The 20,608-nt window shown below is 45.1% G+C and overlaps 1 protein-coding gene across 4 annotated transcripts in view; it reads left to right on the top strand.

The window, feature by feature from the left end:
- Positions 1 to 9,534: 9,534 nt before the first annotated feature.
- GNA12 (G protein subunit alpha 12) overlaps positions 9,535 to 20,608 on the top strand; it is a 41,889-nt gene continuing 30,815 nt past the window's right edge. For all 4 annotated transcript variants that reach the window (XR_004359881.1, XR_004359880.1, XR_004359879.1 and 1 more), the window contains exon 1: positions 9,535 to 9,925. Coding sequence is in view for 1 of the 4 variants with exons in the window: in XM_032703842.1 (XP_032559733.1) it covers positions 9,605 to 9,925 (321 nt within the window). In the remaining 3 variants the exon portion in view is untranslated. The remainder of the gene's footprint in view (positions 9,926 to 20,608) is intronic.

Below are 20,608 nucleotides of genomic sequence, written 5' to 3'. Positions count from 1 at the left end.
TGTTTCTTCCTTCTTCTAGCCAAGGTTATAAATTAAAATTCAATTTCATTAAAGTTGTAAGTAATCACTCTCTGGCTCTCATTAGTAATGATTCGGTGCAGGGGGATCCCGGCTGCTCTCACCACTGTAATTCAATTGGACTCACCAGCTCTTGTTCACAAATCGCTTGAGCTGCACTTTCTTCCCAAATTTATGGCATCAGCACTGTCCAGAGGTTGAATTACAGCTGCAGGTTTGATCAGGGACTGCATTATTCTGCATCTAATCCCTGCATTCTGACAGTGGCGGGGGGAGCACTGTTGTTTTACAGGAACTGTGCATTGTTCCTCTGCTTTATGTCAGGGGCTGAATTGCCTTTGGAATCAGGGAACTGTCAGCCCAAAGCTACAAGCAAACAACAAGCTCCAGATGACACAGTGTATAAATAACAAACATGGAGACAGTCAAAAGCCAGCCCTCCTTCCTCTGCACTCTCCTGAATTACTGGAATGGTGATTGACCACAGCCTGTGCTCTTGCATCAGCGGGTGCCATGTGAATATATTGGTGCTTTCTGAATACACTGTTGAAATGTGACTCCCAGCCTTTACCCAAAATGAGGAGCGTTGATATTCACTGGTGGCAGAAAGTCACTTACACACTGATTAAATATTTCAGCCAGGAGCCATGTTCATGCATTCATTCACATCCAAGCCTTTCCTCTTGAGCAGTGGTCTGCAGCCTACGGCATTCTTGGCAGAAAGGGATCTGGAATGGCATGCAGCAGGACCTGTGCCATTTTCCATAGAGGTGATGTTGTCACCATCAGCTGACAGACAGGACTTTGCCTCCTGCAAGGCAACGTGCCCCCAAACCCACTGGTACCCAGGGTTTAAACCCAGTGGGGTACAGAAACCCTCATCCCTCCTAAAAACACTGTCCTCCAGCTGACTGAGGCAGAGACTGGCAGCTCTTAGGCTGGAACTGAGCTTCCTTAGGACTAGAGGAACATGCCCCAGGCACATCTACCTCGGATCAGACCCGGGAGAAATGGTGCATTGCCTTTGGAAGCTTCTCCTGCTTTAACATATCCATATGCATGTGCTCCACCAACACAGAGCAGAGCCACAGCCCGTGTGTATCAGTGTCTGCTACTCACTTAATTGACCTTTACTGTTAAATCATTGATGGAAATCGCTGAACACGGGGCAATAAGGTGGTTTCACCACTGGTCTGCTGCTTGTGGTTTCTACTAATTTTCTGGTGTAGTTTTGCTTGTTTTAATAGCAAAATCTGTCATCTTCTAGTTTTGCACAAATCCTGAGAGGCAAATTAGAAGAGATGTGGAGCAATTCCTGTGGACTCTAATGAGGGTTGTGGTTTTTAAAAACTACGTTAAGAGGAAAACTAAGCTTCTTTCATTTCTTTATGCAACCTTGCCTTTTTTATATGCTTTGTGGTTGGAAAGACTCTGACAGGAGACAGGCTATGGAAAATGTCTGCTTTCATATAACAACTCAAAGCAACAGCATTTGGCTGCTGGACTGCAGCTTTCAGCTGAGCTGTCTGCATCACCTGTTGTGTCAGTCCCCTGGGGCTGCAGATCCCCCTGCAAGATTCTCAGTCAGCTGCCCAGGTGTGTTCCAACATGTTTTCAGTGTATTTTAGCTCTTTCATTTGTCCATTTTTTATTCCTTTTCAAACTGAAATATATTTTTTCCATTCCTAATTAACTCCCTGCCACCCTACTTGTGGTAAAACCTGATTTATTTCTCCTTTTTTTGCACTGAGAGGACAGGATACTTAATCTCCTCTGGGTGGACACTGAAACACTGTCTGAATAAAATGCTGATCACTCATCTGGTTAGCTCCTGCCAGCTCTTCTCTGCATTCCTACCACCTGGGTTTTGCATCATTTGCTGTCGTTTCTTTAAGTGACAGAGTCTCTTCCTTCTCCATTTTTTGGAGAGTAATAATTCCTAAATTAGCTGGTAGTCACATTTAGGTGTGGCGTGTGTGTTTATCACTTCATATTGCCTGTAAGACCATGAATATTCACAGGCTAAAAAAGGATTGTTTGGATAAACACTTATAAAGGTTATTATAAGCCAATGTCTACAATTTATTGCGCTTGCTGTTGTTTTGGGGCATTTTTTTTGTGGACAGGGAGCAGCTTTTTGTATTAATGTCCACTTGGTAGCTGCAGAGGAATAAAGAAGGCTTGGGATCCCCCATTCAGGGAGCAATGAATAAATACGTTGTCGAAACAAACAAATATTAGCATTTTGAAAGCCTCTGTGTTTGACTCCCACCCCCAAAGCAAAGGATGAATCCCAGATATATGTGCATGCATGCATCCGTGTTTGCAGGGGCAAACACTTTCAGATGGCAAACACTCACTGTAAGTGCCAAGGTTTCTGCACATCTTGAAAATATTTGTGTAAAAATGGGAAGAGGAAAGATTGCCCATCTGCAACGGGAGTGGAAAACGCCGTGGGCAGGATGCACGTGTGCTCAGTGAAGGGAGGCAGGTGAAGGAGGTGAGGAATCAAGGCTTTTCTTCTCCATGCTGAAGCCTAGAGAGGCCCATTTAGTGACAACTCTAGTAACACTTTTCAGATGCACATCCATTCTGCCTCATCTTTGGAACTCACTGGGGCCGAGGAACTCCACAGTGGGTTCAGTGAGGGGCTGGAGCCTGGCCCACCACCCTGCCAGTGATCTCAGCAAATCCTGGGGACTCTCTTCCATTTATTCATCCTGGAGTGTAGGTGTTAAGAAATATGAGGCTGGTAAGTGGGTGACAGGCATCTGCAAGTGTCGCCTCAGCAGTTCAGGTTCACAGAGAGCCTTAGAGTAGGATTGCAAAAATTGCATCATTTGTAACCTTTTCAACACCAGCCTTTTTAAAAAACAAACTGTAACCAACAGCTTTCCTTCGGACATGAAGAGAATAACTAAAGAGAACATCTGTTTTCCCTTTAGATGTGGAACTGCAATAGCAAGCCATGCATAAATTTTATTAAGGCTTGCTAATTTCCGACCAGTTTTGGGAGATACGCATTACCCGTGGAGATATTTTGGCTCTGCATCACCAGTTGAAAAGTCATTTTAAAAACAATGCAGAAAGAATGGACATAGCTTGGCAGCAAATGTATTAGGTTCTGTTCTCAGGGCTTTGGCTTTTTTTGTGCACTTCATAGATTTGTGCCTTCCTCCCTCCCCCCTTAATGTCACTCATCTTGGTTTCCAGTGACTTTTTATGTCATCAATGACTAAAAAAAATGCACCTAAATTGACAGAGCTACTTAGTGCTTGAGCCTTTTGTATTCAAAATCAGAGATCCGAATGCTTTCAGGACTTATGTCTGGTTTTAGGTTGTTTCTACTTTTTGTGTACACCAGGAACATGTCCTTGAGGCAGCACGAGCCTGTTCTGTCCCTTTGTGCCATAGGAGTGTGTCACCAGATCTAGAACTCAGAAGCAAGAGCTGTTGAGGCAGCACAGCTCTGGTCCCACAAGCCCAGATTCTGTGCCCTCTGAGGAAACACCTTGGAGCAGAGCCTTAATTTCTGGTCTTTCTGTACTCTCAGAACCAAGGTACATCATCTCCCTGTGTCATCACAGTAACTTCATAGAATCACAGAATGGTCTGGGTTGGAAGGGATCTTGAAGATCATCTTGTTCCAACCCCCCTGCCATGGGCAGGGACACCTTCCACTGGACCAGTTGGCTCCAAGCCCTGTCCTACCTGGCCTGGAACACTTCCAGGGATGTGGAATCCACAGCTTCTCTGGGCAACCTGTTCCAGAGCCTCATCACCCTCATAGGGAAGAATTTCTTGCTAATATCCAGTCTTCACACTAAGCACTGCAGGATGCTTGGCAGGACATGCCTGGAATTACACAGATCATGCCTTGCTGCATTAAATAAGTAGAAAAGTCACAGGCTGGGTTCAAAATATGCTTGTCTTCTCTCAATAATTAATTGTTTGGGGATTAATATGAGGTTCTGTGTTTTGAAAGTAAACTAATCCATTCGCTGGCTGGTGTGTAATGAAGGAGAACAGGCTGCTGTCAAGCAGTCTGAAAATAGTGAAAATTAACTCCATGAAGTGTCACGACTCCCATATTTTATGTATATGAGTAATGTGTCTTCTGTGGGACAGAAGATGAAAATATCACACGGAAAATAAAAAATAGTGCCTACCAATTTAATAAAAGAAGGAAGAATACATTACTTTGGTGTAATTTGGCATTTTTACTGCTCAGTGGCAGCTGGGCTGGGCCACTGCAAGAGAATCCACAGTAATGAACTCTCAAATAGTATGAACCAAAGGTTCTGTATTCACAGCTGGCAAATGAGAAAGAAAACACAATTAAAAATCAGAATACACTGAAATCATAGAATCCCTCCTCAGATGGGAAGGGACCTCAAGGATCATTTAGTCCAACCTTTCTTGGCAAAAGCCTGGTCTAGACAAGATGGCCCAGCACCCTGTCCAGCTGAACCTTAAAAGTGTCCAGTGTTGGAGAATCCACCATTTCCCTGGGGAGATTATTCCAGCTGTGAGCAGATTGTTCTCATTGTGAAAATTTTTCCTCTTGTGTCCAATCAGAATCTCTCCAGGAATAACTTGTACCTGTTACCCCTGCCTGTTCCATGTGATTCCTTATAAAAAAGGGAGTCTCCATCTTCTTTGTAGCCACCTTTTAAATACTGGAACATGGTGGTAAGGTCTCCCCTGGGCCTTCTTTTCTCAAGGCTGAACAAACCCAGTTCTCTCAGCCTTTCCAGAGATGTTAAAAGGGACAAGGTAAATACTGAGATACAAATTCACTAGTAAGTGGATTTTTTCTTGAGAGATGCCTAACTACTTCAGTTTTCTTCAGCTTCATGGGAGTTAAGACTGCAATCACTTCAAAAAATTGGGACCTCTCAGAGAGAGCGTGTTACAATAGGGATCATAAAGCCTTGCAGATAACAACCAGCCAAGGGCTCAATACCTACAGCAAAAAACTAATATATTCATACCAGAAGGTTCCCATATATTTAATGATTTTACTAGAAAATGGTTGATCTGTTTGAACTGTTCTTGTTTCATTCCTCCACGGGAGAATATTATTCCCTTTGCCTCTCTCCACTTTTTCATTCTGCCACGGGGAGTGTGCAGGGAGAAGGCCATTGAAAAAGCCATATAAAACCTCGAGAATGCAATAAGCAGAACATGGCACTTTTAACACGACAAAACTGCCAGCTTAGGTAAGGCTTGAAGTGCACATAAACTCCAGCACCTCCTCAGGCAAAGAGAGTCACAGTCTCAACAGAGAAGCGGCGAAAGGAGTTTAGATCATAAATGTTCTTCAGATCTACAAGCTTTGCGACCTGAATGCACAACGAGCAACTCAAGGGCCCAGACATCTTCAAATAAACCAGGCTGAGCCAGGAGTGCATCTGCCCTGTGGTAGCAACAGCTCAATATTCTGGCTCAGTTTGCTCACCCAGCACAGTGGTCAGACAGGACGAGGTGGGTGATTTATCACCTCAGGTGGCTCCAGCAGTGCACACTTTTTCTTGCTGTTGTCTTAAGATCACCAGGTTCTTGCCTAAACTCTGAAGTTTTGATTCTGTTGGCACTAGCTCTGGTATTACTGCATGGTGCTGTACTGTAGCATGGGAATATCCTCCTGGTGGTTTATCTGCTTCCCAGTTTCACGGAGCATAATATTCTTCCTGGCAGTGCCAGTGTCTGGTGGTGCTCAGGAAAACAACAGCTGTGTCCTAGGTATGGACAAATAGTCCATTTTTAATACTTACAGGGTCCATCAGGTGCACTTTCAGCTGAAGTGGTAGCAGCTCCTTTAAACTGAGCCTCCTCTGTCGATGTTGGTAATATGCTTTCAGAGGAAAAACAGTCTTTAAGCTATGGGACACACTGGATAAAGAATCATCATCCAGGTGGGGACCTGGGAAGATCTTTGAATGAGTCAACTGCACAATTCAAGACACTGCAGTGACAGCACTGCACCCTTTCAAGGGCTAAATCCATATATCCTCTTTGTGCTTGACCCAGGTAGAAAAAAAAAGGGGCTCAAATGAGATAAAAGGAGCCAACATCGGGCACCTCAGCCCTTCTCATTCCACAGACTTTGTGCCAGCATTTAACAGCAAGGCTGCGTCCTCTTCTGTACTTTAATTGGAGTTTACTGACTGGGCCTCACTATCAGTGTGTTTTCCATAACTTCTTTATTCACCAGAGTTGTCCAGATGTCACTCCCATCTGCAATCAGGTCTTCTTCATGTACAAACAGTCCACTACCTTCTCCAACTCCCATACAGCTTTCCTGCTTCAATCTGGAAATATTTTAGGGCCAGGGCCTCAGGAGTCCTTTCCCTACCTGTTCCCCCAAGAGCTCCCTGTCTTTCTGTTCATAATTCAGTTGCTTTGGAGCCAATGAGTGAAATGGTTGCACTCACTGCCTCTTTCTTTCTATCCTCCAGTTCTCTATTCTCTTCCATCTTTTAGTTTCCTTTTCCCCCTCTCTATGGGAGATGAAGGAAGGAGAAAGAGAAGGACCTGTACAAGCATTTTTAATCTCAGCAGAAAGAACAAGAGTTACAGGAAGAAACAGAGATGGGGAAGAGGAAACGCAGTAGAAACAGGAAAAAAACCTGTAAAAAAATGGAAAACTGAGAACGTAAAAGAAAGAGTAGCAAAATTAAGTAATTGATATTGTTTTGGTTTATTTTGTGTCAGTATAAGTGGTTTTAATTTCAGTCTAGGCTCAAAGAAGGGAGATGAAATCGGGAGAGGGAAGGTACTGAGTCCAAGCCTGTCTCTCACACCTCCTGCTTATGCTCATAACAAAACCTCTGCAGAAACATCAGTAGGGATGATCACGTGTGGCTGTGGGCTCTGCCCCGTCCCTCGGCACAGAACCAGCCAGTGGCTGCTGCAGACCTGCAGGAGTAAACAGAATTCTGCTTTGTCCTGCTTTTAGGGCAGCTTCTGAATGCTTAGAAGAGGAACAACAGTGCTGTGGGAGCTGGAGGGAGGGGTGGACCTTTTCCTTTTGACAATTAGATGGGAGCTGTTGAAAGCTGCTTTCAGGGATGAATGCATGGAGAACTAAGGATGTCTGGCAACTGATTTATTTGATTAGTTTATTGTATGCCATAATTTCACTCTCCCAGATGAAGCAGGCCTGTTGCTGGAGTTGGACTTTGTAGTTGTTTGAAATCTCTGCCAAAACCCCTCACAACCTCAGAAGTCTGAAGAGGATGTCAAGTAGGGCACAGACAAAGCTGATGGGGCAGGAGAATCTGAGCTAATCAGAAAACACCAATCTGGGCACTCCACAGTTCCATAGGGCCTGATTTCCAAGCAGTTTAGCATTTGTGGATTCCAGCAGGAGTCCTGAGTGCTCAGCTGTTGGGAAAATCAGGCCTGCAGAGTACAGGGGGCTCGGGGCTGGTTGGTTTGTCTCCATCCCACCGGTGTGACTGGGTTCTGGCAGGACAAGGATGACATCCAGTGGGAAACTCCTGAACTACAGCAGCATTTTATACATGGAATGAGATACAGCGGCACCTGAATCTCCAACTAGAATCGAAGGATAAGATCCTGGATGGGAAAATAACTGTTCAAGAAAGGTTCTGTAGTGAATGGCTCATGGCTAAGAGTCCTGTCTTGTTATTCTCCTCTGCTGTTCTTCTCCTGAAATCTGCAATACCTAAAGGTGTTTGGGGGTGTCTCTTCTTCCCAGGGAGAAAATGTCTTGTTCTTTGGGGAAGTGTTGACAATAGCATCTCAGTGGAATTAACACTCACACAGAATTCTCACTTTCATGAAAGGTTTTCTTTAATTGTTTTTGCTTTAAATCTGTGACTCCCTGATCTTTTGGGATGTCTCAATGCCTACAAGAAGGCTGGAGAGGGGCTTTGTACAAGGACACACAGTGATAGGACAAGGGAGAATGGCTTTAAGCTGAAGAGAAGTAGATTTAATTTGGATATTAGGAAGAAATTCTTCCCTGTGAGGGTGATGAGGCCCTGGCACAGGTTGCCCAAAGAAGTTGTGGCTGCTCCATCCCTAGAAGTTTTCTAGGCCAGGCTGGACAGGGCTTGGAGCATCCTGGGATTGTGGAAGGTGTCCCTGCCCATGGCAGGGGGTGCAACGAGATGAACTTTACAGTCCCTTCCAGCCCAAACCATTTTGTGATTCTTAACATCCTTAACTTTCAATGAAATCCCAGTCATTTTAGTAGTTTCCCTCAGCAATCTGCATTTGCGTCACTTGTCCCAGTGTGTGGTACAGACCTGGGGAGAATAAGTTATCTGCAACAAACTGGAATAAATATTTACCGTGTAAATAATTGGATGTACAGACGGAAGTAATGCAGAAAGGACAAATAATCTTGTACAACTGAGGACATGTGCCTGTCTGCTTTGGTTTCATTCAGCAGCCAGAAGGCCTGGGATCCCAGCCACTGCTCTGAGATCACACACCAGCTGCTTCCCAAAATGTTTTTTCCCTCTAGTCCCTAATCAGGAGACCGGGAGGGGGGGATTTCATTTCAGATGTGCACTTGGATACTTTAATTCCTGCCTTGCCATCAGCCCAGCGCTGAATTGCTTCAGTATGTTTGCAGGGAATTACGCCTGACGTCAGCCAAGGAGTGAAGTGTCCTGGGCTCAGCCTGGATGTGGGATGTGGACGTCAGATGTCACCTGGACAGGCTGAACCCACTTGGGAGCAGCTCCCAGGGGCAACCGGGCTTGTGGGGAGAAATCCCTGCACGTTTTAACACTGGCTGAGCAAGGCAATGCCCTGACTGCATGTGCCGATGACGTCACCGATGACACATTTACGTCACCGCATGACCTGGTACAACTTGGCCACTGGGTTGCTCCGGTGAAAATGAACCCCGCTGATTGTCTACCTCCCCAGCACGTTACCAGTGCTGGCCCTGGGATGCTGAAGGGTCCGTTCGGGGCCTCGGCTCCCCCCTCCCACCATCTCAGGACGGGTCGTGACGTCACGGAAACAGAACGGGACGCGCCGTGACGTCACGCCCAACGCTCCCTCAGGCCCCGCCTCCATCAGTAACGCCCCGCCCATTCGCCGATGATTGGTTCTCTCCCTCTGCGCTCCGCCCCGCCTCGCCCCGAGCCGTGTCTCCGGCTTAGCCCCGCCCCGCGCGCCGACTCATCCAATCGGAGGCGGTAGGCCGTTGACCGACAGCGATGCCGCCCAATGATGTGCGGCTCTGGGCCGGCTGGCCCCTCCCCTGGCGGGCGGTGGCGCTCGCTGTGAGGGGCCGGGGCCGCGCGCCCCCCGCCCCGCGGCACCGCCGTGACCCCGCCCGGGCGCCCCCGCCGCCCCCGGCCCCGCCGAGCCCCCGCGGGCCGGCCGTGCCCCCTCCCCGGGCAGCGCCCGCCGCCCCCCAGCCCTCCCCCCGGCCGGAATGGGCGGTCCCGGCCCGTAGCCCCCGGGGCTGCGGCGGCTGCTCCTCCTCCTCCACCCGCTGGGTCGCAGCGTCTCGGCGGCCTCCGCCCGATGCTGTCGGAGCTCGGGGTGTCGGCGGCGGCGTTGTGAGCGCTGCGGGCCCGCCGCCGCCGCCGCCATGTCCGGCGTGGTGCGCACCCTGAGCCGCTGCCTGCTGCCGGCCGAGGCCGCGGGCCGCGCCGGGGACGGGCCGCGCCGGGACGCCAAGGAGCGGAGCCGCGACGCGGAGCGGGAGGCGCGGCGGCGCAGCCGGGAGATCGACGCGATGCTCGCCCGGGAGCGCCGCGCCGTCCGCCGCCTCGTCAAGATCCTGCTGCTGGGCGCCGGCGAGAGCGGCAAGTCCACCTTCCTCAAGCAGATGCGGATCATCCACGGCCGCGAGTTCGACCAGAAGGCGCTGCTGGAGTTCCGGGCCACCATCTACGAGAACATCCTCAAGGTGAGGGAGGGCGGGATGGAAGCGGGGGGATGGAGGCCGGCGCCGGCACATCCCGCAGCGCCGGGAGCTGGGGCCGTGCCCGGGGTCGCCGTCGGGAAGGGATGTGAGCCCGGGCGGGGCCCCCCCGAGCGCCCCGGCCCCGCTCCCGGCGCTCCCCCCCGGGGAAGGGGCTCGGCGCAGGTGTTCGGGTACCTTTGTGCTCCGGGATGGGGGTTTCAGCGCTGCCCGACGACGAAAAAGGCTCAAAGGAAACTTCCCCCGCAAAGGGGGATTGAGGAAAGCTTTGTGGAAGCGCAGAGGAAAGAGGATATAGGTGTGGCCTGCCTTCTGGAAAAGGCATTGCGAGAGCATCCTCGGAGTCAGAACGGGAGAAACTTCAAGGTTTGAAGAAATGAGGAGATTCCTCTGCCTGTCCGAAGTGCCCCCGAGCCTGTCTGCTCGAGATGGGATGAGAAATGCGTCCTTGTGTAGATGTTGTGGCTGCAAGTGGTTGTTAGTTGGTACATCCTCAGAAATGGGGGAGTGCAGGCCCCTGGAGTGGGGCATGGGGGTGTTATCAAAGCCAGCGCTGGAATGGAAATAACTTTGGTTTGGTACCTTTGGCAAAAAGTTTCTGTTCAGTGTGTGTGCAGGCTTTATAGTGCTGGCAGTATATTTCTGTAGTGACTGGAGAATATAAAGGCTACTGGTAGAGCCTTTGCTTTACACACCAATATTTCCTTAATTAAGGAAGATCAGCCTTGACAAATACTGTTCCTTTCAGGGGTGCAAGCTCTGATGCCCTGTGCAGGTGGCCCTGTGCCACTATTTCAGAAAATACCTGAAGATGCATAAAAAGCTGACTTAAGAGTATATCTCTTCTCATCTTCATAATCTTTCCCTAAAAGAAATGCTACTTTCCTGCCTAGATTTTTCTGTAGGACTGCCTCCATTCTTATGTGGGCATGGATTTGTGAGACTCCATGAGATTTCAGAGAAAGTTAACGGAAAGGGAACTGTGCAAGTTAAAGATAACGAGTTACTTTTGAATTTTCAGACTTGTGTTTAAATAGAAGCTTTATGTGCACTTAATAAGTGCAAGCATACAATGACTCCTGTTTTTAAGAATGCCACTATTCCATGAAGGGCTTTCACTTCTGTTAGTGAACAGGAAAATTGTTGTCTAATTTTCTTTTCCTTTTTTTTCATCCATTTTCAGGCTGGAGCCCATTAACTGCAAGAAAGTTGAAGCTCAGAAGCTTCTCTCTGATTGTAGTTACTTAGGCAAAGAACATTATGATTTCTTTTAGCTATACACCTAGAAATAAGGACTCTTATTTTAAGTCTTAATGCTTATTTTGGTCTTGCCAGTGATTTATTTTTTAGTGCTACTGATTTCAAGTGGTAGCAGAGGCTTTTAAGGAAGCATTTTGTGAAAACGGAAAAATCTGAGACTCCTTCCTCTTCTGAGTTGTCTAAGCAATACCAGTTATGGTAAAATGATGTAATATTTTATGTATGCAGAAAGTGTAGAGCTTTCAGCAGTAGAACTTGGTGTGCTTTGAAAAGGAAAGTAAGTGTCTCCAGCTTGCAGTAGGGGAGGCTGAGTTATGCACTTGAAACACTTGTCTGCTGGATGGCTTTGGGCAGATCTGCAGAATTTAAAGTAAAATCCAGGTCCTCGAGGTAGCAGTCAGGAGTTCTGATAGTTAACAACACTGCTTGGGCTGTGTCAGCTGAACATCTGTTTAAGTCTTCTAATTGTCAAAATAAATTTTGGATTATTTTTAAGTGAGTTCAGCAGATCCATCGCCCTTTGGGCCTTGCAGGTTATTATTTGGGAGTGTTAAGGTTGGGCTCTCCTTTAGGTACGTGTCAGACTCTTCCTTCTCTTACTTCTACAGGTGACAGAGGTGGCTCTTGCACATAAGAATACAACTGACACTTCCCTCGTAGGCTCAGGAGGGGTTACTATGGAAAGAGTAGGCAGAAGGAGGGAGAGCAAACCAAGGGAACTAAGAGAGTTTCCTGGTAGGAAGGAGGTCTGGGATGAGTGTGGGGACAAGACAGTAGATGTTTTGTGTTTTGCTTATCAGAAAGAAATCTGATAACACCTTGATATTCTGCTGTAATCATCAGGAAGAAATCAAATACCGAGACAGAACTGCAGGACTTTGAAAACAGAGAAATGTTGTCAATGCGTTTATTTTAGGGTAATTGTGGAATACTGTCTTGTATTAAACTTTGTTCATGAATAAACATTGAGTGTTTAAAGTAAACTTACTTTACTTCTTTGACAATGCAGATTGTCAAGTGACCAGACTGCTGCTCTAAAGTGTTTAGGCTGCAGGTTCTTTTCTCTTTTTCAGGAAGTTCAGAACGATCACCCATTAAGACTTAACTTACAGGAAAAGATATAAGATGAATTTGTATAGTACTATATGTTGACAGTGTGAAGTGAAAACAATCCTATGAAATAGCATGTAAATCTGTGTGACACTGTGAAGTCCAGCTGCAGCAACCTTAGCCCCTTTTTCCACACAGTTCTCAGCATGGTCAAACAATGGTTCTGTTAAGCTTCTGCAGCACTGAGATCTGAGTTATAAATGCAGTGTAAATCTCTGGGATTAAATGGTCAATTTTCATTTTCCAGCCATGACTAAACTGCTCTCTGAAGGAGGAGCATTCCTACTCTCTTAGCAGAGCTGGGTATTTCTAAAATCCTCATTGCAGGAGTGTTTAGGCACTTTGTGCAACTTACTGAAAATGAGGGAACTGATTCAGGGAACAGAACGTGAAACCTCTTTGAAAATAACAGTGCTAAGTATGAACTGACATTAGTGTCAGCCTCCACTTTGAGTTTTCAGCTTCTCACTTCTCTGATATCTTCTTAATGCTGAGTTCTTTGCTTACCCTGTTCTCTCTGCTTCTCATCCCCCATTTTGGGGAAACCCTAGTTAGAAACAAAATGCTGAAACAAAATAAATCTGTGCTACAGAATTTACTTTTCCATTTAGTACAGGTGATGGTTCAGGGCCTTGCTGGCTTTTTCTGGCATTTGTGGGGTGGTATTCAAATACATTAGTTTTGCTTTGGTTTAAGGTAAATAGTCATCGGTTAACTCGGGTTTTGCTTGTTAATCGAGGCTAAGTTTCAAAGTAACTTTTTGGAACTTTTTGATGATTGAAGTGAAAAGCAGCAGTGTTAATGTTCTGGTATGAGTACACAGGCTCCAGGACTTCAGCACACCCACCTGGAAAAGGAAAGTGGATAGGACAGGGCTGGCTGACGCTGGCAGCGTGAATTTTAAGGTGACTCTTGGTTATACAGAGAAACTTGGAAAACTTTCATGTGCCTTAAGTCTGGTGGTGTTACGTGAGCATTTTGGTGCTTTCTGACTGTAGCTGAAGGAATCTTCTGATACCTTTCAAAACAGATGGGTTGGCCTTGCTACTCTACTTGCTTCCTTTGATAACAGTTAAAGAGCTCAGATACACGATGAATCACAGCTCTGATGTTCCTTGTCTAAATGTTTTTTTGTTTCAAGTACGAGAATATCATGCTGCTTGAAAAAACCTGGTTTAGCTGTGTAAGAAAATAATTAAAGCAATCTACAAGCACCAGAGTGGTACTTGCACCAGCTTGTTTGAGAGATTTCAATCTGAAGAGAGAAAATGTTCGGCTTTTAAAAGCCTGAAGTATAATCTCTTGAGCTCTTCTGGTAATGTTAGTTTTTGTGTTGAAAATGAGAAGGCCAGCTCAAGGTTCCAGTACATCTGTGAGTGTTTTCTTGTTGTCTGTGGCCTGAGTTGTAATGATTGACTAAGGAATTGAAAAACCTGGAGTTGCAGAGGGAAGGACTATGCAGGAAATGATGTGGAACTTCAACTGTGGGCTCTGAGCGTGGAAAAACAAGGAAAGATTTTAAACGTGAAAACTGTCTGAGGAACAGTCCTTTGGGACTTCTGAGTGCAATACACGTGGGCACACCTGAGAGCATTTCTCCTTGATGGCAGGAATGAGTGGCAGGAAAGCAGGCAAAATAAGTGGTCTGTGCTGAAGGCAGTTTTAAGAAGAACTTTGGACTTCTGCAGCCATTACAAAATGTGGATTGTTGTTGCAGGGACTCTGTGTACCTGCAATGTACCTGTGTTCTGTTTATGGTGGCTGCCTGTGAGGTGGTTGTACCTCCTGTCATTGACAAACCAACCAAGAAAACTTGCTTGCAGGTTTAAGTCAGGTACAGACACAAATTGTGGGAAGGGCAAAAAGAATATTCCTCAATTTAGTTGGGAGCTACAGTTTAAGTGACCAAGTTATCTACTCATTCACAATGCAAGCATCTCTTCCAATAATCTACAAACAAAGGTGGGAATACATCTTTTCATTATGTGAACTTGCTACTCTTTAAATTGACTTGACTCCACACTTCCTTGGGTTTACATGCAAATGAATTCAGAAACCCATTAGGAGGTGATGATGGTGACACTCCATCTGTTACTTCAGAGCTGGGATCCAGCTGTTTGAGTAGTTGGTGTCAGTCTCCTTTCTGCTGGGACAGCTTCTTTTGAGAGGAGTGACAAGGAGAACGTAGGAGCTGTGGTTAATCAGGACCTTTTCCATCACATTTACTATACAAGTGCTAAAGTTCTGTGCTAGAACCGCTTCTTAATTCCAATTATCTTTGCTCTGAGCTTAATTTAGTATGAACAAATAATATTCACCAAATTATGTAGAAAAGAAAAAACCCCTGAGTCTTGTTGTTCTTACTGTTCCAGGTTCATTTAAACACTGAAACTCTTGCTGACTTCGAGGTGATGTCTTTTCTGTGTCTTCAGTGTGAATTCCATCAACTCTGGTGGTCCCTTTGCATTTGAGATGTCTCTTGGTTGGTCTGGGAGGCAGCAATCTGTCTTCATCATAGCAGATAGTGGAAGAGGAGTCCTGGTCAGTTTTAAGTGATAAATATTCATTGTTATTCCAAAATGGAGCTCACAGTGCTCTTGAGATGTAGTCATTAGTATTGCAGAACATGACTTAGTCCCTGGAGACTGAAGACACATACTTTGATGTTTTCCAGACATAAGTTTAGTCACTTGAGTGACTAAATTTGGGAGCTTACATTATATTCAGTTGGTTGACTATACATATATTTTTATAATTAACTTGGAAACAGCATTGGCAAAAAGAAAGCAAATTGTGCTACTGACAGTGTTTACAGGAAAACTTTGGAGCAAGCCTGTACACATTGTCTGAGAAATAAGAGGAAAAGCTGGAAGGAATCGGAGGCTGCAGAGTTTCCAAATGAGTCCCCTCAACTTGCTTGGGTTTTTTCCCTCTAGTGAGGGTCAGGAACTGATGTTGAAGGGCCCTCCCTGTGTGTTGAGCACGTGCTGGGTACTGTGTTCCTGAGGGCAGCATGGCAGGGTCTTGCCAAACCTGATGGAGATACTTTTGGAACTGCAGATTCTACTTCTGCTCTATTGAGAGCATGAACTAAGTATGAACGAGATGTTGGCCTGATGGTCTCAGGACAAGGAGAAAGCTGGTAGTACAACTCTGAAAGCGTTAATTTTGTGTAAGGTCCTGCACCAGTCACCACCTCTGAGGTCATCATCTCTCTGCTTTGGGCCCAGTTACGAGTAAAGTTTGCAGCGAGAATATTTTTCTTCTGCTGCATTTGTCGTCATTTTGCTACATTCAGTCAAAGACAAGGACTCTTTTCAGAGTTTCCAGACAAGCAGACATCACTGCTGCTCCCAATCCAGAGAGTCAGTGGCTAATCCAAATGTTTTTTAATGTTTGTGTTCCTGTGGACTAAGTAAATGACACTTCTCCTTTGTTCCCATTTTTTATTTGTGAGTTTGGCTGGAAGGTAGGTCGTCTTTGCTGTTTACCTTGCTCTCACCTGGGTGGCACTGGAATTTGTGAATGGTGAAAATGCATGCACAACTGGTGAGCCTTTTTGTCTGACTGGGCTAACTGGTGCTGCTCCCACCCCTACCCCTGTGTCTGTCTTGCCTTGCAGCAAACTAATATAGGCAGTGGAAACCACTTTTTGTATAAATGGCCAGGATTTAGGTGATGTTTGCTCATTGGATTGGATTGTGGGCTCAGACAAATGACAGACATATCAAACAGGAGAGGGTGTTACTTTGCTGCCAGGAAAGATGCCCCTTTTGATGGTACCTGGTCATTTGACTGACTGTTCTGTAATGTGAAACCTTATCCTTAATGACATTGGCTTCTTGGGTACTGCTTGGCTGGAATGGTCCAAGGACACACATCAAAGCAAAGCTCTGTTAATGCTTTTATGATAGTGTGGTGTAAAAATCTGATTGTCTTGCTATGACCTTGTTAGCAGTAGGTCACCTTCTCTCCAGTGTTCCAGACAGCAATTTTAATAAAGTGCATGTGATTATATTTGCAAACACTGACAACTTTATTTTTAAAAGTTGTATCGAAAATGGCTTTTTTAAAAGGTTGAGAGATGTCTTCTAAAAATACATGTAGGCTACATTTTATCATCTTTCTTAGCTTGCCAGAAAGCTGCTGAGAGGTCCAGCTCCATCCATGGCTGAGGGATTCAGCTCTCTCGTGTACTGGCAGCAGTGAATATGGAGCTGTTGCAGATTTTTGGTGCAGCTGGACCTGTGTTCCCATAGCTGCATCCCCTTGTACTGTTTCTCTGGCTCGAAGAAATATCTTGTCAAGGTGGGAACCCTCCTTTTGGCATTAGTTCAGATTTGTATTGGTCTCTGTGAGATGTGATTTCCCAGACCTTGTCAGTCTCTTGTCAACAACAGTGAGGAAAAACACACAGTAGGAAACCCATTGCAATCTCCCTGTGCCATGTTCCTGTTGGATTACAACCACAGGAGAACAGTATTGCCTGGTAGCTGTGCCTTGGAGTCCCCCAGTGAGTATTCAGCAGCGATCAGCACTTCTCTCAGGACGATATTTCCATACGTGATATGTAGATACTGCACATCCAGAGCTTTGGTAGGAGGTTGAACAGTGAATTAATGGTAAAAGCTTCAAAAGTAGCTGCTGTAGTATTTCATGTGTAACAGTTACTCTGTTGTCTGTGATCTCATATCCCGTAGTAGTTCCTTAAAATTATTTCGAGAAAATGCACTGTAGGAGACTCTTGTATTTGTATACAAACTCTAAGGAGGTTTGCAAGTTCTCTCTAGACACTTGGCTTGAATAATCAAATTTTTTGATCCCTTGGCTGCTGGTGTGTGCATGGAAAAACCTGCCCTTGCCTATGAGTGAGTGTCCCCCAAACCTGTTGTTCCCATTGTGTGTTTGGTGCTTAACTGAGATGTGTTCACTCAGCCTCTGAGTTGGTCCATCTGGTGAAAGGTGTGAGGTTTTAAGGATAATGAATCCTTCAAGTACTGGAGTATGTGAATAATTTAAAATGTGAATGTTGTGTTTTATGTAGCAGTGTAACTACTAATGTAAGGTAACTTTAAATCATGCTGCTCTTTAAATACTGCAACACTTCATGTATTGGCAAACATCACTGGCTTCAAGTGACATTAGCTGGTGATAACCTTTCTAATAATTCCCACAAAATCATTTATGTATTATTTAAAAGTACAAGGCAACCTGGATTTTTTTCAATGCTAGGCTGCTTTCAAAAGTAAAAGAAAAAAATACATTTGAGCCCGTCCTAGTAACGAGCATTTGTGGAAATGCTCATAAAACCTTCATACTGCTGGTGAGCAGCAAACACACTGAGGGCCAACAGCTGTGCTGTGTCAGGGAGAGCAGCTCCAGCTTTGTCTGTGACATGAAAAAACAACCCACAACCAAAAAGGGTACGAGCACAAGGCAGTGTGATCCCTTGGTGTGCTCTTCCACTTACTGGCAGCCTTTGGCTTCGGAAACTTCTCGCGCCAGGATTTGCATCTGGAATGTAATCGAATAGTCCTCTTTGGACTTTTCTTCCATCTATTTGTCTTCATTGCTTTTTAAGTCCATTTATACTTTTGGCCAACATCCTGTGTGAATGAGTTTGTCTCGCTGGGGGTGTGCAGGAAAACCTCTTCTTTTAGTTTAACCTGCTGTTTGATAACTTGTGCTTGTGTAGGAAGGGGAGGGAGAAGAACAGTCTTTGTCTACTTTGTCTACTCCCTTTCTGCAGGTTCTTTGTAATTTCTGTAGATTTCTTGTATATCATGCCTTAGTTATCTTTTTTAGAATCTGTGGATTTCTAGATTTCTTCTGTGTAAGATATGATACTTCATGAGTTAGATCACATCACATTCTTGTTACACATTTTCTACCTTGTCTCCATTCAGGTTTTGTGTGTGCCAGGGATTTATACAACTACTTGAATATATTAGAAATTATTAGGAAAGGAATGAAATGGAGAATTTTATATTTTTTCCTCTCTAGCTGGTTCTTCCATTATGCTGCTGGTTTGCCATTTCTAATGCCTGACACTGTCCTTACCTGTGAATTTTAATTCTTTCCATCTGAGCTTATTCTGGGTCCTGCTTTGGTTGCAGCACAAAAGCTTTAGATCAGTTGAACTGTTCAGTAATTTATTTCACATCAAAAGTTTTCCCTACATTTTTTTTCTATATTCCAAATTTGAAAAGAGAATGGTAATTGATTGTGTTCAGTCTTCTACGTGAAAGGGTGAATTGATGTTTCCTGTAGTAGTAGAAGATCAGAAAAACTGTTACAGCAATGTTGGGAAGATTTATTGTGAATTAAGTGATGCAATGAACTAAGTCTGGTGTTACCTTCATTGTCAGAGCTTGAGAGGGAGGGTTGTCCATGTAATAAGACTTGTTTGGTGTTTTTTTTCCTTATTTGTACCAAGAGTATTTGAGTCTAAATTCAGTTGTGATAAAATTACTTTACAAATATATGCAACTTTTCTGTTCATCCTATAATAAATGGAAATCCCAGAAATTTTAATTACATCTAATCTTCTAAATGAAACCTTCACCTCTGGGCATCAACAGTATATACAAACCTTTAAGCAGTTTTAACTATAGATGAAAGTGACTCTCTGGCTGCATCCCACAATGGTCTTTTTGGAGCAAAGAGGCAGGGAAAGTGTTTTGCATGGGCTTTCAGTAAGAGGAAACCTTTCCTCTCATAACTTGTTCTGCAGATTAATGAGGCAAGGATTATCAAATGCTCAGTGAGGCTGCAAAATATAGTGTTACCAGTAACTCAGAGATGCGAGAATAGCAGTACAGGGGATCTAAATTTAGCAATTTCTCTGTTTCTCCTCATCTTTCTGACATCTGTTTGTAGCATTTATGGAGCTGTTTTGTGGAGATGGAGAAATGTTTGGATTCACTTTACTGGAGATTTTGCTGAGTCACTTACACTTTTAACTGCTCAGAGTTGGGAGAGTGAAACATTAGTTGGTTGGTTGTTATGTAAAGCTTTGACTCCTGGTGCATTGGAGATACACACCTTGAAGCAGCTGTGTTCTAAAAATTCAGATTTTGAGAGGTGCTGTTCCTGTGGATGTGCATAGGACAGCATTCCTGCTAACCCCTATCCTATTTATATTTTTTCCTTCATTCAGTGTGTGTCTGGTTGTTAGTGCTGATATCCCTACCTCTGGATCTGCCTCTTTGTCCCAGAGTGGGCTCTGCATGGATTTTGGTGGCAGCCACCTCTGTCTCTAGAACAGTCAGAGGAAGGTGCTGATGCCACACACTCCCCATGGGTGACCCTGCAGTAGTTAGTGCACTCACATAAAGTTGGTGAGGTCTAAGTTTAGTTCCCTCTCTTGCCTCAGGGAGGTTCAAACCTGCATTTCCAAGGAGCAGCAGCCAGCAGATAAGTGACTATTCTGGGACTGGAGCAGTCTCTACATCCTTGATTGAAACTGTTTTGTGGTTTTCTCCAAACAAATAATGAAACTTTCCTTAACAACAGTCTCTCAAGAACCTCTGTGTCTCCAGTGGGAGCAGGGAAAGTCAGAGTGAGATGTGGGGAAATCAGAACAGGAATCGGGCGGTTTTGCCATCGCTCCACTGGGACGCTCTGAAGGGTCTGTGAGAGGGATAAGGGTTAAATCAGCCCCAAAGCTGTGAGATGGAAAAGCTGGAGCTGAGCTGCAGAGCTGGGGCCCAGGCAGGCGAAAGGTCAGGGCTGGTCTGCGTGGGCTGGGAGCTCCACACAGGGCCAGGGCAGCGTGGGGAGAGGTGGGCAGGCTGTGGGGAGAGATGGTGATCTGTTCACTTCCCACTGAGCAGAGACAAACCTGGCATTAAAAACCTAGAAATAGCTGTGTCATATTGGTCTCGGTTGCCGCAACACTTTGGAAAATCTCCAAGTCCTGGGCATAGTGGGGAGCTGCCCCTGGCTTTCAGTTGCAGCCAGGATGGTGTTCTGTGAGCAAGGGAGGGTTTGCAGAAGTGTCTAAAGCTGTGAGATGTCGTGGAGGCATCTGCAGTTCAGAGACAGAGCCTTATAAGCGGGGTTTTCATGCTGATGTTTGTTAGTGCTGTTCAAATAATGATCCAAAGACTTGTGTTACTAAAGGGATAAACTCTGTAACTAGGAATGAGGGTTGGCTTTTGGTCGGTATGACAGAGTTACTAAATAGTTATGTCTGGAATTTAAAGCAGCAGTTTGTAAATACATTCAGTTTTCATCTTTTCCTGGTATTGTGGAGATATATTCTCTACTTTATAAAACAAAATAACAATCACTAGA

This window comes from Chiroxiphia lanceolata, chromosome 16, assembly GCF_009829145.1.
Source record: "Chiroxiphia lanceolata isolate bChiLan1 chromosome 16, bChiLan1.pri, whole genome shotgun sequence".
Classification (NCBI taxonomy): Eukaryota; Metazoa; Chordata; class Aves; order Passeriformes; family Pipridae; genus Chiroxiphia; species Chiroxiphia lanceolata.
The sequence above is the reverse complement of the archived record's forward strand: the minus strand, read 5'-3'. Positions and strand labels throughout refer to the sequence as shown.